Genomic DNA, 19,128 nt, shown 5'->3' on the forward strand with positions numbered 1-19,128 from the left:
GTCTTTCAAATTTGCAAAGTCCATAAATAATTACAATATCCGGTGGTGAAAGAACTTCATTTAAATTCTTCTCTTTCCTGATGTACTTTAAGAATGTTATTCCTGTAATTTTGTATTACTAAAAAACAAATATTAGAGTCCACACAAATGTTTCCTTATGCTATCTCTGCTGAAGTTTCTTCTTTTGTTAAATATCCTCTTTCAAAATATAAAACAGTAATTGTTTTATCCTATGAATGTTGAGGTACCTATACACTACTAAGCTAGAGTTTCTATTTTCCAAATTTGTCCTATTGGGTTGTTTAAACACGTTACATTTATTTTCATGTTATGCATCCTTAAAACCATTCGATCCATTATTGAGTCACGTTTGCCCTACTTATTGGTTTAGGACCCCTGTCAATACCTGTTGACATGATATGAAGATGCTTTTTAGATTGATTTTAATGCTCAAACCTTTCTTCTCAGAAAGATTAATCCTTGGACCATAAACAGTTATGTCCTGTTATTTGTCATTGTAGAAAAACCAGGTACGCTTGTGTTTCATTATGGATTGTGGTCTTCAAAGGTTTACATGTAATATTAGCACATACCACTGCATTTTGGCAAAAATTCTGTTGTGGTTCTGATTCTTTGGATGACTGATAACAATCCCTGGATTTGCAGAGAAACTAGAGAAGCCATGTACTTGTACCTTCATTTTGTACAGCCCAAGGAATTTCCTGGCATTTAGTTGCCATTGGACATGGAGAATTGACTACTTCTCTGCCCACTCAATTTGGATGGGCGAACATGTAGTCCGTTTTTTACTGCTTCTTACTGCCATTTTTTATTACTGTTTCTTAGCATCTAACTGCCCAAACAAACGGTATATATTCCTACACACAGGAATCTCCAAGTCTGTATGCCGCCATACTTAGCAATGCATCTGGAGAGTAGTGGAGGGTGGCCATCTTATCACATTCAGCAATTTCCGAGTTAGTGTTCAAGCAATTCAAAAAATGAAAGGGGGGTTGGCGGGGAGGTTGGGGGGCAAAACCAATGTTTACTGAAGTACATCATCGCATTTTGGTGGGAGCCATCTAGGTCACCCGAGCGGTTTCCATCCTCCAGTCTCAGTTCGGCAACCTTGCACAGAAGAAAAATGGCCAGGCACAATTTCGAGTTTCGAAACTGAGGCGGGAGAGCTACCCTCTACATGCGCGCAGCTCTGCAAGCAACCCTCTGCTGGAGAGTTGAGCAGTGACAATGGTGTCGGGAGGGAAGATTTGAGGCAATTTCATCTGCCATATACAGCGTAACCGTCGTGAGGGCAACAGAGGCAGTACTCCTCCACGATGAGCTTGACCCTGCTTCAGGCAGTACCTCATCAAGGTCCTGACCAGTAGGAGAACATCTTTCAACCCACATGTTGGTGGTTGTAGTCAGAGCCTGTATTTGCCCTTGAGATGCCTGAGCGGGGTAGGGGCTCCTGCCTCTCCACTTCGTCGGCATAACTCGCAAAGCACTGCAAGGTACCTCCGCCGCTCAGGCAGTGTAGCTGATTCTATTAGTCGTCGTTCAACCAAGTCCCAAGCGTCTGCTGGTTCAGTAAAGAAGTAGCTGGAAGTAGTGAAGGCCAGCTTATCATAGCTTCTTATTCACGCCCAAGAACGAGTCTCTACTGCGATGGACTGCCAAAGTGTAATCCGCGAATAGAAATATACGTGCGTTGCCATGTCATGTGCCAGAGGGGTCGTGGTACAGTCTGTCTACGGGATAGTTTCCTTATCCCTGTAATTCATTATTCTGGCCACAACCAGTCTCTGCGGTGCCCTCTGTGGCGGTTGTCTCGCCGGTACCCTGTGGGCCTGCTCCACCAGGAAATGAGGCAAAGCCCTGTAGGCGACACTGACAGTCCAAGCCAGTTTTCAAAGAATGGCATTGGGTCTGACCCTTCTACGCCTTCTAGAAATCGCACAATGCGGATATTGTTGCATTGTGACTGTCCCTCTGAGTCCTCCATGCTTCAATGTGTGGGGTGGTTCTGGTGTGTCCTCGGTTTACTTAACACGCACCATCACCTTCCTCTGATCATCCTGCAGGAAGCGGAGTTCATTGCTACTGCCATCCAGGGCTTGCCTGGTATCCTCAGTAGCGGCCAGGATTTTGTCCAGTTTGGCAGTGTCTGGTCCATTGCCTCTCCTGTGTCCTGCGTGACCACTTCTTCCAAGCGTGTTGATCAGCGTCTGTGTGCCCCGGGACAGGTAGTCCCAGCTCCTTGTTGCCCCATGTAGGGGGTGTACGCCTCCCACTGGTCTGACTTCCTCCTCTTGGTGCTCAAGGTCCAGAAGATGAGAATGGAGAACACGTTTATCCCACCGATAGGAAAAACGAGCCTACGCTCGCAGGAGCATGCCTCACTTTTGGCCCATCAGCAGAGAACTGTACCAGGGTGGCACAGACAGGTCAAGTAGTAACCAGCATGGCCTGGGGTAATGTACATGCAAGTAAGGTTGCCTCTTTAGCAGTGTGTAGACCCGCCTCACCCCTCAGGTCAGCAAGCCTCCGATATGCACAGCAGAGGGGTGCACAAACAGTCCTGTTGTGACCCAATCAAGGGTCCGTCCAAGAACAGGTGAGCTACTCAGGGGAGATTACCATCTGCTATATAATGGAGCGTCTTCTGCGGGCTCCCAAAGCAAGTGGGCCGACCACAAAATTATGGAGGACTCTGTGCAACAGGACATGCCAAACGTTTGCAGAGTCAGAGTAGACACCACACTGTACTCCTGGACCCGCCTCACTCCGTGGCGCAAGTTAATATTGATTTCTGCTAACAAGGGGGCACGAGCAGTCCTGCAGTGTGTCAGTTCCCAAGTCAGGCCCGGGGGTGAGGGGGTTGCAAACAAGTTTGCCTTTTGTCCAGCAAGGCAGAGCAAGATGAGTGTGTGTCTGGATGCACAGGCCGATGCCTACTCCCTTGTATCCGAGTCTCATCCTCTGACTGCTTCCTCCTCAGACAGCAAGCTCCCAGTACAAGCGAGGGAGATGCTGGCTGCAGGGGCCCCTGGGCACCTAGGGAAATGCGTGAGCCCCTGCTTCGATCCTCCCATCAGTCCCAGGGGCCTCACCTTTTTGGCCCAGCACTGGGCGCCTGTTGCTTTCACACTGCTTTCTGCTTCCCCATTCACCACAATCTTTGTAGTGGACCAAGCAGCTTCTCAGCGAGGCGCCTGTCCAGTTCTAGAGGCCTTCCAGTGATGGGCAGCCTGGCGCACTCCAGAGAGAGCTGTCGTCTCTCTCCTCTCGCAGCTGGGTCGGCTGCACAGGTAGTCCCGGCTCCACAGCGATTGTCCCGCTGAACATTTGCCCCAACTCGCCTCTCCCCGTAGAAAGACTCAGTTAGGAAGGGCTCACTGAGGGACGACTGCTCTTATCTTCATGGGGCGTCCTCAAATGAAGGTCATTCCCCTCCCAGGCAAGCCCCTGGTAGTGGTTCTGGCTTCCCACTAAGCCCCGCAGTCACAGGCCTTGGTGGGCTGTCCAGTGGTTCTGGTGCCTTTTCAAGCCAGGGAAAGGTGGTTGCAGCTCACCACATGCCCCCCTCCAATGCTGCGCCGCACTCAGGGTGGTGCACGTCGGGGGTCAGATCGCTGGAAGGGCCTGGGCCATTGGTCTCCCACCGGAGTGAGTCGCGTCCACCATCTTGCCTCAGTTAACCACACCCACCACAGACTCTCTCACATACCGAGGGATAGGCCAAGTCCAATTATCAAGATGTAGTTGAGGCCCAGTTCCAGTGCTGGCTTCATAAAACAGCTAGGTAAATGCAGTAATATCTTCCAGAATATTTTCTCACTTTCGTCCACACTACTGATCCTGACACCATGTGTTATCTTGAGTCCAGTTTCCATTCATTATTTTAAAGATCTGCAAACCACTTTTCTGTCTCGATGGGTATGTGAAGCATTACATCTCATTATAAGCTTCCTGAGGATTTTTTCTGTACCATTCTGGTGGCTTCAGTATTATTTTGTTTGATAAACACCACAGGTTACAAATTTAAAGGTATTGACATGAACTGCCTTCCTATTGATTTAAAAAGCGACTAATCTAAAAAGCCTCCACATCAATACTGAAGATCGGAGACCCACGTTCAACTTTCCATCTCTGACTAAGTTGAAGTACCCACCCTCAGAATATCCCCCAAAACCGCAATCCAGTGTTAAGCACTGTTCTCTGGATGCTCTTCTGACTGGTGACTGATCCAGTGTTACTTTGAGGTCCCTTGGCAAACATTTGGTGACTTCTTTGGGACTGTCTTAGCACATCCCCAAACCCAACCATGGAGGAAAAGAATCTAAGGTAGTGATCATGTGACTAGCATTGAGGGCTTATCGTTGATGCCACATTCAGGTTACACCTATATCGACTCCCACATAAGTGTGAAAATAGTATTGTAATCTAGACATTCCTGACCCAACCACTGACCCAACCACTAGAGGGTGGAAATAAGTATATCATGTGAATCTAGAAGAGATTTCACACTGCAAAAGCAGTTCTTTATTCCAGTGCATGATTGGTCACAGAAACTGAGGCTCCTATTAAAAGCTTGGATACTGTTGAGCTTTTTTGCCTCATGATTAAAGTCCTTAGCCTAGACAAACAAAGCTATTTATCTGACCATTCTGGCATTTACAAGACATCTGTTAGCAAGGACTCTTATCACTCTGGAATACTCTAAACTTAGATGTACACTAGCTCAACAACCCACCTTATCTAGTTCTGCTATGCCTTTTTGACATCCTGCCTTTCTGGAAAGGACTTTAAACCTTCCTGTTTTTACGACATCTACATAACATCTTACTGAATTTAATACTCTTCCTCTTGGGGATGTTTGACTTTAATTCAAAATATCTTGTTCTTCTTGCCATCTCTTTGCTTTTCCCTTTCCACTTATTAATCCATCTGCCTTCCAATTTGCTTCATTATACTCTTCCCTTACACCATTTTAACTTCCTTGATTGTTTTTTTATTTGCCTGGCACATAGAACTAAGCTAAACGGTTACTCTTTAAGATTGTGAATTTTAAGATTAAATGCATTAATGCCGTGCATCTTGTCCTCTCTCAATAGTTGCTTACTTGAATTACGGTCCATTCAGTACTTATGCTCCAGGTTATGACTCCACGCTGGCAAACATCAGCAAGGATGACTCTGATTTGATCTACACGACCTATGGGGAAGAACCAAACCTGAAGGGTTATTTCAGGTGGGCATTTGCTCTATAAAATCAGTAGTCTGCCATAGCATTCTATATGATTGCTTCAGTGTGTAGATTAAGACTGTATTGTTTACATACCACGATTAGAGTTCTAGTTCTGTTCCTGCCTTTATTGTATCATGATGGGACTTGCTGCATTGTTTTTAGTATATGATGAAGCTTCACTTCATTGGTTCAAGGTACTTTTTCTTAATTAAATATACTTTGTATTGTGGAAATTTTTATACTCTGCAAAATTCCTTAATTGTATGGTTCAAATCTTTTATTCATTTTTCTTTTGGTATACACATACTATCACCGACATCCAGCAGCCGGTGAGGTGCGGTAGACAGAAACAACCAGCCTGGGATCAGAGTAATGGGAATACGAGGAGGGTATTGGGAGAGGTAATGGAGTGGGGAGGGGAAAGAACTTTGAGGGGCAACCAGGTAGGAGGGTTGGGTCCTTTGCCTTGTTGTTGTGCTATATAGTTCAGATTCACTTATTAGGAGTCAATGAAACACCTGAACATATTTAGTCCTCTCCATAGCAGGGGTCTCTGGTATGCTTGCTCTGTGTAAGCCAAAGAATGTGGTGATAATGAGGGGAGAGGAGTTCCCGAAATTCTTATTCTAGGAATTTGATGCATGAGCCCCACATTTTGTTTAATAGTAGCACTTTTGCTGTCAGTAAGGCCGTGATTTTTTTCCATGCCATTGATGTTCCACAGTTTATGCAACCAGTCCGCATGGTTGGGGGGTTCAATCAATGCTTCATTTAGAGGTGATGGCCTGTTTTGCCATGCAGAGTGTCATTGTGATGGCCTTCCTTTTACTCGAGTGCAGTGGGTACTTCAGTGCATTCGGCAGCCCAGAAGTACAAAGCTGGGCAGCTTAGGGATGTCTGTACCAAAAATCTCATTGATTTCTTTCAGCATGTCTCCCCATTATCTTTGAAGTTTAGGGCATCGCCAAAGGAGATGTGTTAGGGTGCTGACATGGCCATTGTGGCACCAGCAAGCTTCCGAGCTGCCTGACTTCAATTTGGTCACTCTTGAGAGAGTATAGTAGTTCCAATAGTGGGTAACCTTACGCGGTCCCTCCTGTTCCGCTGTGCTGCGGGACAAAGGGTGGGCTTTGTGCAGTTTATCAATCCCCTCTAGGCGTGAATGTTCGCTCCAGTTCATCCTCCCATTGTGTTTGTGCTGAGGGTTTGGTGGAGGCTATGGCTTTATTAAGAAATGTATAGATGTCCAAGAGAAGGCCCTTGTCGTCGTGTCTAATTCTCAAATTTTGTGAGGGGTCTACCTGCTAGAGGGCGAGTCGTGAGCTGGGAGACCCAATGTTTAAATAGCAGTGAAATGGCAGATCGCCCTGGTGGGGACCTGTAACTAATTTGGATTTGTGGGTAATCCATGAGGCCAGTGTCATCAAACACATCATGTATTCGCTTACACTTAGAAGTTTGTTTGTTTTTTCAACTGTATTTTTTTCGAAACAAGAAGAAAACACAAAGCAAGCCCTACCTATGGGCTAGTTTCAATACATTCTGTACAGCGGTGTTCTGGAAGGGACAAAAGCGTGGACAATGTTAGTCGGACACAGCATACAAAACATATTATTGGGTACCAAGGCAATGGCGGATAACAGTTCAAGCGAGCCATCCCACAGCAACCAGGGCTACAAACCTAAGAAATGTAAGTGCCCATTAATGTACAATCGGTGGTTAAGTAGGGGCATCTGAGTCGAGTATTAAAAGGTAATCTCGAAAGGGCTGGCAAATATCCTTCAGCCTGGCGGTAGGAGGTTTCAACGTCGCATTCACTTCACTTGTCGTGCCACAATATATCATACTGGTTGGCCAAGCATTAACAACTGGGTGAATACTGCCACCCCAGTGCAATGCTATCTCTCTCTTAGTCAACAATAGTGCTATGGCAGCAAATCTGCATATTGATTTTGGGACATTGGCGACATAGGCCAGAAGCACCATGAGGGGATCCGGCTGGAACTCTGTCTCTGTCATCAAGAAGAGGCGCGCAAACACCTCGCCCCAGCATGTATGACTATGCAGACATGCCCAAGTCAAATGTGCAAAGTCGGCACCCGGGGTTTTGCAATTTGGGCAGTTGAGGATCTAGTGGGGTCAAACTGTACTAGGGATCTAGGGGTGACATACGCCCTGTGCTGGAGCTTAAATTGAAGCAATTTATGGCTGTGGCTGAGGGGCTCTAATTTAGTCAGTGCACAGCAGATAGGGCGCAGCCCAGTGTAGTCCCCCATTTCTCTAGAGCCTTCCCGTCATGAGTGGCTTTCATGCACATGCATGCCTTCTAGAGTTTGAAGATCAACCTTCCACCCTCTGAGTCGATTATCAGTAACGTCAATAGGGAGTAGTCATCAGGGGCTAGGGGGTATGTGGGGATGCATACACACATAGCGCCATGTAAGCGGGGCAGGTCAGAATGATCCATGTGTGTAGCATGTTCATATTGAATGTCTTCATTATTCGAGAGGACATGACAGTTGGTGAATAGAGCACCTTGAGTTTGCAAGTCATGCTTACTAACCCTCTTCTGGGTCTGAGGAAGCCACAGGTTATTCGCACATGGAAGCATAGGTGAATATAAAGGACTTGTACCCAGGAGGTGGTTGATCTTCCTCCATGCCCAGCTTGTGGTGGAAAGGGTTTGTATATTGGTGGGGCCCAATTTGATTCCTTGCGGTAATATTAACAACAGCAGAACATCCTCTGCTTGGCATATGACAAACGAGCATCAGTATGGAGCCAGTGGGACCCGAACTGACACTGCGCTGGTAGTAGATTTGAAAATCAGGGAAGCCAAATCTGCACCTATCATAGGGAAGCACAAGTGTATCCCACCAAATCTGAAAGATACTATAAGTTATAGATTCCTTACCTTAGAATATCCCCCAGGCATCAGACTGGATCCGGAGAATTTTTTTGGTAGTACTCCTGCGTGTCAGTAGGTGGCATCTGTTGACTCGGCATCAGTCATCGTGGTCGCCGGGATGACGTTGCAGTTCTTCCTTTTCCGCGCCAGCCAGCACAGACCCGGAGAGAGCATGCCCACCAGTCACTTTGTGACTAACTCTTTCAACTTGTGTTGACATCTTTTTTGAGTCCTTCGACTTCTGGTGCACGAGGGATGTCTAGTCATCGGCCTGGTTTCAAACCCTGTGACTCTTGTCACAAATTGAGGTCGGTCACCGATCCGCACCTCGTGTGCCTTCGGTGCCTGGAGCGCGACCACAACCCGAAGTTGTGCTCCAACTGTTTGGCCCTTGATCCTGAAGGCTTTGCGGGAGCAGTCCCAAAAGCTTTTGGATGCCCCCCCGGTCCACTCTGCGCAGTTCGAGGTCCCGGTGGAGGGGAATGTCGCGGGACCGGTCACGGAGCTATCATCATTCCTCTTTGACGGCGAAGAAGCATCGTCGCCCATTGCTTTCTACCAGTCTGTCAGCCGACGCAACCCGGGACCCAGAGCATCGCCTCTCTCCAGCTCCGTCCTCTGAGCCCGCCCAGACGGCTCCGCGCTTCCCTACCTTTCCGGGAGCCAGAGCGTCCCCTGCCCAGCTTCCTGTATTTTACAAAGCCCTCCATTTCATCTTTGGGCAGCCCGATTCCACTGGCGTGCCTTGGGGCCCTGTGGTCTCTGCTGGGGGCTCTAGGCCTTCGATGCCCGCGGTTCCGGCCTCGGCGCCACAGGGCCCCCATGTGTCGTGGCCTAGATCCAGATTGGTGCGGGTCCCTCCTCACGGTACCTTCCCCGGTGGCAACGCGCCCCGGCTGGCGTCGACTCCAGCTCTACCCCTGATATAGACACGTGCCAAACTGACGCTGATACCGGGGCCAGGGGGTCATTCTGTCCTGCTGTTCATCCCTGGTGTTCCCTACCGCCCTGGGTGGCAGCCAGAGGAGAATGAGGAGGACTGGGAGGGGTCTGTTGACCCTCTGGCAGACCAGCTTGAAGAGCCGGATTGGAGAGAGGAGTTGTGTGATGTCAGTGGTCTGAATACCTCCCCAGGCCTTGGTATGCTTTCTCACCCTGCCATGGCTACGGAGGAGGGGGCTTCTTACGCTGTGGTGTTGATTAGTGCGGCTGATGCCTTGGGCCTTGAGCTTCCTACGGTGGCAGTCAGAACTAACCTCCTGACTGAGGTGCTTCAGCCGGCAGCAGCCTCTTTGGAACCCTTGTTGCCTTTCAATGAGGCCCTCACTGACATCCTTCTGGGCACTTGGTCCAAGCCCAGCAATGTGGCTCCTGTGGACAGGGTAATTGCCCGACGCCACCACCAGACACTGGGCGACCCACTTTTCCTTTCCCAACACCCAACCACTGCGAGCTCCGGGGTCCAAGCCCCCACTACAAAAGGTGCATCCCCTACTGCTCCCCAGATAGGGAATCCAAAAAACTGGACCATCCTGGGAAGAAGATGTTTTCTTCCGCCAGCTTGGGACTGCAGTCGGTGAACACTGAATGTCTGTTGGGCCGTTACACACACACATTGTGTGAGACACTGTTGCGCAAATGCTGCCACAGTGCCCGGAGGAGGCCTGGGCCGCTTATGCCGTGCTCACCCGCGCTGTTGCAGAGGGTAGAGAAGCAGCAAAGTTCACCGTCAGGTGTGGGCTGGATACCACTGACTCACTGGGTAGAAGGGTTTCAAGGTCAGTAACCCTGCTGCGCTACGCCTGGCGGAGATCCACTGCCTTCTCTGGGGATGTCCAATCAACCCTTTTGGACATGACTTTTGATGCCCATCATCTGTTTGGTGACAAGGTGCACAATGCACTTAATAATAATAATAATACTGAGCTTATATAGCGCCTGGGTACACTAGCCAGTGTGTCCCTGCGCTTACAGTGGCCCAAGCAACCCCCTCAAAAGCTGACCCTATCACAAGCTACATCTTTGGGAACAGAAAGGTTTTAAGCTCCCTCCGGAAAGCCGTCTCCACGGGCTCCCTACGGAGCTTGAGGGGAAGAGTATTCCATTTTTCGCGCCGCCAGATAGCGGAATGATCTGCCTCCCATTCTCGCCCTTCTGATCTTAGGGACATGCATCAAGGCCGCACCCTGCGACCTCAAAAGCCTAGTAGGCACATACGGTGTAAGCAAGCTGCGCAGGAAGCTGGGTCCATTCCCCTGAACAATCTTGTGGCTGCTGCACAGGACCTTAAACTGGATCCGCTCTTTGATGGGCAGCCAGTGTAATGACTCCAGAGCCTTTTTGGCAGAACATCGTCTGGGAATCATCAATATCAGACGTGCAGCAGCATTCTGTATATGCTGCAGTCTCTGGAGACATCTTGCACTCGCTCCCAGATAGAGGACATTCCCATAGTCCAGCCTGGAAGTAACCAAGGCATGGACCAGGGCCCTCCTTGCTGACACTGGGAGCATGTCGAGTGTTTTCCTCAGACTGCGAAGTATGCAGTAACAGGTTCCTGCCACACGTCTAAATGATAGTCAAACGAGATTTTAGAATCGATCCACATACCGCGGTTCTTAACCTGATCCTTAGGTACAGGCAGGGGCCACCATGCAGATGTCCAGACTGATGGAGATTTGCCCACTATGAGCACCTCCGTTTTGTCCCCATTAAGTCTGAGACAATTATTGGCCATCCAGCTAGCCACATCCTGCAGACAAGACGCAAACCTGCAAGCCGTGTGCTCGGCTGGCTGTGTCAAAGCCACATCCAGCTGCGTATCGTCGGCATAAGTCACAACCTCCTCCCCATATTGTTCTGTGATAAATGCCACAGGAGCCACGTAGAGATTAAAAAGGGTGGGGCTGAGACTTGAGCCCTGGGGGACCCCTTGATTCAGGCCAAAGGCCTCTGACCTGTAGGGCCCCTGCTCGACACAGAAGCTGCGCTCACAGAGGAAGGATTCCAGCCATTTCCATGCCTTCCCTGCCACTTCCCCCTTCCTCAGACACTGTAGCGAGGTGTAATGCGCCACAGTATCGAACGCTTTTTTAACAACAAGGGGTGGTGATGGACAGAGTTTCTGAATTAAGCAGAATACTCTCACCCAGTCAAGAGATCAGGGCTAGATCCAACACCGTTTTTTAGCTCACTGCACCATCCCAGTTCAGAACCTGGCTATAGGCAAATTAGTCTGTTCCTGTCCCAGTGCATGATGGTAACAGGGCAAACCAAACTACCAAGCCAATTCTTACACTGGGAAGGAAACAAGCTTCCGGGGACCGGTTTCTGGCATTTCAGCCGTCGTCGGCCCGGCTTGCTTGAATCCTGATGGTGCAATGAGCAAGGGACTCACATCCGAGTATACCCTTCCACGCTTAGGGTGGACAAAATTTTTAACAACAAGGGGTGGTGATGGACAGAGTTTCTGAATTAAGCAGAATACTCTCACCCAGTCAAGAGATCAGGGCTAGATCCAACACCGTTTTTTAGCTCACTGCACCATCCCAGTTCAGAACCTGGTTATAGGCAAATTAGTCTGTTCCTGTCCCAGTGCATGATGGTAACAGGGCAAACCAAACTACCAAGCCAATTCTTACACTGGGAAGGAAACAAGCTTCCGGGGACTGGTTTCTGGCATTTCAGCCGTCGTCGGCCCGGCTTGCTTGAATCCTGATGGTGCAATGAGCAAGGGACTCACGTCTGAGTATACCCTTCCACGCTTAGGGTGGACAAAATTTTTAACAACAAGGGGTGGTGATGGACAGAGTTTCTGAATTAAGCAGAATACTCTCACCCAGTCAAGAGATCAGGGCTAGATCCAACACCGTTTTTTAGCTCACTGCACCATCCCAGCTCAGAACCTGGCTATGTGCAAATTAGTCTGTTCCTGTCCCAGTGCATGATGGTAACAGGGCAAACCAAACTACCAAGCCAATTCTTACACTGGGAAGGAAACAAGCTTCCGGGGACCGGTTTCTGGCATTTCAGCCGTCGTCGGCCCGGCTTGCTTGAATCCTGATGGTGCAATGAGCAAGGGACTCACATCTGAGTATCGAACGCGGCACTGAGATCAAGGAGAATCAGTGCCGCTGTCTGACCCTCATCCATGTGCTTGCGCAAGGCCTCCGTGGAAAAGAGGAGAGCAGACTCTGTAGAGTGGCACGCCCGAAATCCTCCCTGTGTGGGATGTAAAAGCCCACGAGCTTCAATATGTGCCGAAAGTTGCTGATTGACCAGTTTTTCAGCTATTTTGGCAAAATACAGGAGAAGTGAGATAGGCCGTAAGTTGCTCAATTGGGATATGCTGATATGGGGTTTTTTCTTAAGAGGAAGCACCACAGCTTGTTTCCAAGTTACCGGCACCCTGCCAGATTCAAATGATACCGTTAAAAGGTGCCTGATATACGGTGCTAACACCTCAATGTTACCTCTTAAGATTTTAGCTGGATTTTAGCTGGAGCCGGATCACTTGGGAGCCAGATTTTACCCCTCTAGCCACTTTAATCACCAAATCCTCCTCAGGGACCGTGAATGCCCTCAAACTATGCCCTTCCAAGAGATCCTCCCCTGGTGATTCCCTTCCCACGAAGCCAGCCCTAGCCTCAGCGGGAAAGGTAGAATAAATATCCTGCACCTTCTTGTAGAAATATTCCGCTATCTGATTGCAGGATTGTACTGAAGTCACAACCTGTTCTCCAATAGATGCCAGAGATGATATTTCTTTATAAACCAAGAAAAGCTCCCTAGCAAAACAGTCTGCCTTGTCAATCCGCTCAGTATAGTGGGCCGCACGCGTTTTCCTTATCAAGGCGTGATACCCTCTCAGACCCTGTTTATACGCCCTCTCAGGGGCAGGCAAATCGTTTTTTCTCCATGTTCTTTCAAGGCGTTTACAAGCCGTCTTTGCCGCTTTTAATTCGGCATTAAACCATGCTGCAGATTTAGTACGCCGCGTAGGTCCCATGTTGGACCACGGGGCCGTCTCGTCCAGGGCACGCTGAACACGATGGTCCAGGGCTTCACAGGCCCCATCCATAACAGTGCCGAGTCCTTCCGGAGCGCCCTCCTGAATCAAGGATGAGGCAAAGATTTCAGGGGAAAACCTGGCCCACTTTCTCTGCCTTTTACTGGTACCCCCTCCTTTCTCAGGGTTATTACCCATGGGACACTCAATTTGAAATGGCACTAAAAAGTGATCCGTCCAGACCAACGGTTCCGGCGGATCAACTTTCAGGGCTTCCCAGTTACAAAAAATAGGGTCCAGCAGGTGACCTAGTCCATGTGTAGGTAACTCGTATTTTAAAACTAATTGCAGGGTAAGAAGGTCATGGCGAGCCTCCTGGGCCTGGGTATTAGAGGCATAATCAAAGTGCAAATTAAAATCCCCTAACAATAAGAACTTGTCATAGCGCATGGCAGGGGGAAGTAAATTTTGTATGAGACTGGCTAAAAACTGAGTGCTGCCTCCAGGGGGTCTGTACACCAACAAACCTTTAATGATGTAGTTGTCAGGGACTGTTATGGAGAAGACACCAGTTTCCCCAGCCAATACAGGTGCCGGCTCCAAGGTACAATTAATGTCATCCTTATGGATTACCGCATTTCCCCCCCCCCCCCCCCTCCCTCCCCCCTCTCCCCTCCCGCAGGCTCTATCTAGTCTGCATATCCCTTAAACGGGGGAAGAGCTTCTAATATTTCAGGGGCTGAGTCCTTATCCAACCAGGATTAAGTGATAAATAAAATATCCAGCTTCCTATCCTCTAATAGGTCACAGACTTCCAACCTATGTTTCTTGAGAGACCTACAATTAACAAGAGCGCCTTTAAGCTCTCTGTAAGTTCCTCTACGGCGTGCCCCATAAGTACGCGACTGTCCACAGTGCCAGCACTCCCTCACTAGGTCACCCACACTGAAATCGATACCATGCCAGCATTCAGGCTTAATGTCAGTGCGCAGATCGAGCAGCTCCTGACGAGAGTATATATAACCTCCCTGGAAACCTCCAGGGGTCCTGGCCCCATGCCCCAGCCGGCCCCGGACGGGCACAGACGGGCTTGCCTTTGGCTCGCCCGCTGCGCGGAGGCTGGGGCATGTAAAAGTTATGCTCGATCCTCCCCTGCAGGCTAGAACGCTTTGCCACCAACGAGCGCGGGAGGAAGCTGCCACCGACCCCCTCTGCTCGCAGCGCTGCCGCTGGAACAAGCGATATTTATGCTCGATCCTCCCCTACAGGCTAGAACGCTAACTCTCCCACCTGAAAGTGCCTGACTCTGCCTACCAGGCCCTCCGCGCAACGGTACTAGTTACCGCGTCTGACCAGGGCGGGTAGGATGGGTCACCGAGTCCAGACAAGCCCTTCCAGGTAAGTCTGAGCGCTAAGAAGCGCAAGTACAGTGTTTAAAACCGGAATGCACTACTAAAAAGATGTGCGCCAACACTTGTTAAAACAGCTTATTCCCAAAGTTAAAATTGCGCCCAGAGTCAGAAGCAGCTATGAGGGATCACCTTTGCCACCAACAAGCGCGGGAGGAAGCTGCCACCGACCCCCTCTGCTCGCACTTGAGCGTTTCAAGGACTTTAGTGCTACAGCCAGTTCCTTCGGCTTCGCTATCACCTCTTGTCCCATGCAGTCTGCCTTTCGCGGCTACGGAAGGGGTGCCTCGCCACGTTCCGCCCAGAGCCACAGGCCTGTACAAGCTGCCCAGCCTCCATGCAGCCGGGGATGTGGGGGCCTGCAGGCTGCCCAGTCCACCAATGCCCCCCTGCAGCAGCCTCCAAACATTCTTAGTCTGACCTTTCATGACCACCAGTTGCCAGTGGGTTGCAGCATCCACCATCACCTCCCCCATTGGTGCAACATCATGTTGGACAGGGGGGTTTTGCAAATAGTCCGGAGGGGCTACCCCCTCCACTTCAAGACTACCCCTCTCTCTATGCTACCGACACACAGAGGATCATCTAGCCCTTCTCCGTCAGTAAATTGTGGTTCTCTTGGCCAAGAGCCAGAAGTAGGTTGTGGTTGCTACTCCCACTACTTTCTGCTACCCAAGAAGGACAAAGGCCTGCGTTCTTTCTTAGGCCTCATGGACGTCAATCGCTTCCTCCAGAAGGAGAAGTTCATAATGCTCACATTAGCTCAGGTCTTGTGTGCCCTCGACCCTGGAGACTGGATGGTAGCACTGGACTTGCAGGATGCTTATTTTCACGTCCCCATCCTGCCTGCCCATCGGCCAGGCAGGACGGGTATGTGAGGCCACAAGCATTTTCAGTTTACCGTGCTCCTCTTTGGCCTTACCAGCGTCTCTCAGGTGTTCATGAAAGTGATGGAGGTGGTCGCAGCTCATCTGCGCAGATCTGGGATTCCAGTCTTCCCTTATCTCGGTGACTGGCTGTTGAAGGCGGTCCCAGGCTGTCGTCTCACACCGCCAGACTACTGCATACCTCCTGCATTAGCTGGGGTTCACTATCAACGTGTCGGCGTCACACCTGATTCCGTCTCAGAAGCTACTTTTTATCGGAGCAGTTCTGGACACAGTGTGGTTTCGGGCATTTCCTCCCGAGCAGCGAGTCCGGGATATTCGGGTTATGATACTAATGTTTCAGCCTCTATCCCGTATTTCAGTGATAATTACTGTGAGGCTGCTGGGCCTCATGGCCTCCTACATCCTGCTGGTAGATCACGCCAGGTGGTGTGCGGGCTCCGCAGTGGGACCTGAAGTTCCAGTGGGCGCAGCATTAAGGGAATCTTTCCAATGTCATCCAGATCTCGGGGGCACTGCAAGGCAGTTGCAGTGGTAGTTCACGAACCAGGATTAGGTCAACACAGATATCTCTCCCTTCCCCAACCAGAGTTCACAGTGGTGAGGGATGCATCACTACCGGGATGGGGCGGCCACATGGGAGAGGCAGAGATCAGGGGAATCTGGTCTCCGGCAGAATACGTGATCCATATCAACATTCTGGAGCTCCGGGCGATTCGTCTTCCACTGAAGGCCTTCCTTCCTTCTGTCAAAGGAAGAGTAGTGCAGGTGTTCACGGACAACACCACTGCCATTTGGTACTGCAACAAACAGGGCGGGTGGGGTCGTGGACCCTATGTCAAGAGGCTCTTTGCCGGTCGACATGGTTGGAACATCAGGACATGACCCTGGTGGTTCAAAACCTGGCAGGTTCCCTGAAAGTCAGGGCCGGCGAACTCAGCCGCCAGTGAATGATAGATCATGAATGGCATCTTCACTCGGAGGTGGTGCAATGTCTCTTTCAACAGTGGGAAGAGCCTTTGGTAGATCTATTCGCTACTGAAGAGAACGCACAATGTCAGCAGTTCTGCGCGTTGGAGTTTCCAAAGTGGCACTCGCTCGGCGACGCCTTTCGTCACAAGTGGAATTGCAGCCTTCTGTATGCCTTTCTGCCTGTACCACATCTACCCAGAGTGCTGAAGAAGCTCAAGCGCGACCGGGCACGTTATTCTTGTGGCTCCGGACTGGGCACAAAGAGTCTGGAACCCCAAGCTCTTGAGCATCGCCATCAATCATCCGATCTGACTGCCTCTTCAGGAGAATCTTCTGTCGCAGCAGCAAGGGACGGTCCTCCACCCAAACCTGGGCAGCCTCCACTTCCTTGTGTGGAGATTGAGTGGCGACAGTTGACCGCTTCCAACCTTCCTCCCAAAGTCTGTAGCGTCATCTTGGCAGCCAGGCATCCCTCCATTAAAACGGTATACGCCTGTAGATGGAGAACATTTGTGGCATGGTGCACAACAAAGGCTGGGGATCCCCTTTCTGCCCCTCTTTCAGAGGTTCTCCTCTTCATTCTTTCTTTAGCCCAGCAGGGCTCTGCACTGGGCACTCTTAAAGGCTATCTTTTGGCCATTTCGGCTTTTCTTTGCCTTCCTGATCAGCATTCTCTTTTCGAAGCCCCTATTGTTAACCGATTTCTGAAGGGCGTTACTCATCTCTTACCTCCTTCTCCCTTCGTAATGCCCCAGTGGGACTTGAACCTTGTTCTCACTTATCTTATGTGTGCTCCCTTTGAGTCACTACATAATTGTCCTCTTCATCGCCTTACTTTGAAAACTGCTTTCTTGCTTGCCATCACCTATGCTCGCAGGCTGAATGAGCTTCAGGCCTTATCTTAAAATCTTTCTTTTTTTTCTATCCTTCCCAGTGGTCAGTGTCTTGCATGGCTCTGTGCTTCTGGCGTGGAAGGTCATGGTAGAACTGATGTCAGCCCGCAGCGGCGGCATCCAAGTAGACACCACAGCGTCATCCCGCCAACGAACGCAGAGTTGACTGACGCCACCTACCGACGCACAGGGCTCTAGATCCAGTCTGACGCCTGGGGTTTTTTTCTAAGGTAAGGAATCTATAACTAATATATGTCTCTTACAAATATATCATTACCAAAGGTAAGTAACTTGTTCATTTGGGGCCTGCAGCCAGCCCAAGTAAGGCGCAGCAGCAGATCCCAGCGGGTGAGGAAAACTGTTTTGGTCAAGGGTATCGGTATGTGAAAAAAAGGTATAAAAGCAAGGCAGGATCACCGTTTTGACGATGACGCTATGGCCTACCGTTGAAAAGGGGAGATGCAACCACATTCAATTTGGACTGCTAGTTTTTCAGTGGCGGGACCGTATTTCAAGTGGATGATTTGCTTCTTGTCGCGGTGGAGCACGATGCCCAAGTATTTAATGGAGTCCTCACACCACTTATGCGAATACTCTCATGGAGTGGCGAAGTGGCATCTGTGAGGGAGAATAACTCAGATTTCGTCCAGTTGATATTAACTGTCATAACATCCCTGAACTGGATGATCTCCCGAACAGCAGGAGCAAGATTTTCCACAGGGTGGCGGCTAAACAGTAAAATATTGTCCGCATACATGGATATTAGCAGGTGGCCGGGCGATAGCGAATACCACAATGCATATGTTTTTTCTAGAGATGGCTAACCAACAGATCCATGACAATAATAAAATGCAGCAGTGACGGGACAGCCCTGTTGCATACCCCTGTTCACTACGAACAGTTCATAGAGGGAGACATTCACCCGAAGCCGTGCCACCGGTTGGGAGTAGAGAAGCATAATCAGAGCAATGAAGCTCCAGGGAAGCCCCAGTTTCTGCAGTGTTGCTTGGAGAAAAGGCCTTTCCAGAGAATCAAAGGCCTTCTTCACACTGAGAAGGGTGACGGCTGCTGGTATCTCCAGGGAAACCCTGTTGAGCACCTAAACCGCAGTGCGAAAATTGAAGGGAATGGACCTATGGTGGACAACCTAATTTGGATCAGCTAAATGATCTGATCCATCAACAGCGACAATCCGGTGCCAACCACTTTGGCCTGGATTTTATTATTATTCAAAGTTTAATAGCAATAGAGGTCTGTTTGAGGTGCAGAGCTGAGGGTCTTTACTGGGTTTCAGCAATAGTGTGATAACCGCTTCTCTCTGGGACGGTTGCAGGGTGCCCTCCTCAAGGGCCTCAACGTACATATCTAAAAGGTTTGGGACAAGGGTATGTTTATACGGTTTGCAAAAGACACCTGTTAGACCATCAAGGACTAGAGCCATCCAATGAATCAATGGCCTTAACAATTTCCTCTGCGGAAATCGGCTCGCTCAGGAATTGGCGCGTCACATCTGTAATCCGCACCATTGCAACCTCCGCCAGATACTCTGCTCAGTGGTCCGCTACCCCCTCTAGTCGAATGAAAAACAACTGAACATAAGATTGACGGCATGCACGTGTGGTGTGGTGTCTGTATAACCAGTGACCCAACCCCCACCCCCTTCAGATGAACTTCAGAAATAAACTCTGGGCCTTAATTTGGATGAAGGAGGCGGGCCAAAGTACATCCCGGGCACACTTCCCCCCCCCCCAAATCCCCCCCCCCACCCCCCCCCCCCCCCCTACTAAGAATACCAGTATGC

At 49.8% G+C, this 19,128-nt stretch overlaps 1 protein-coding gene across 1 annotated transcript in view; it reads left to right on the plus strand.

Moving 5' to 3' along the window:
• Nucleotides 1-19,128, plus strand: part of BRD7 (bromodomain containing 7) — a 266,204-nt gene that overhangs the window by 190,788 nt on the left and 56,288 nt on the right. The window contains exon 11 of the mRNA XM_086947699.1: nt 5,118-5,253. Within this exon, the coding sequence (XP_086803825.1) occupies nt 5,118-5,253 (136 nt within the window). The remainder of the gene's footprint in view (nt 1-5,117; nt 5,254-19,128) is intronic.

This window comes from Lissotriton vulgaris, chromosome 12 (genome assembly GCF_964263255.1).
Source record: "Lissotriton vulgaris chromosome 12, aLisVul1.2, whole genome shotgun sequence".
Lineage (NCBI taxonomy): Eukaryota > Metazoa > Chordata > Amphibia > Caudata > Salamandridae > Lissotriton > Lissotriton vulgaris.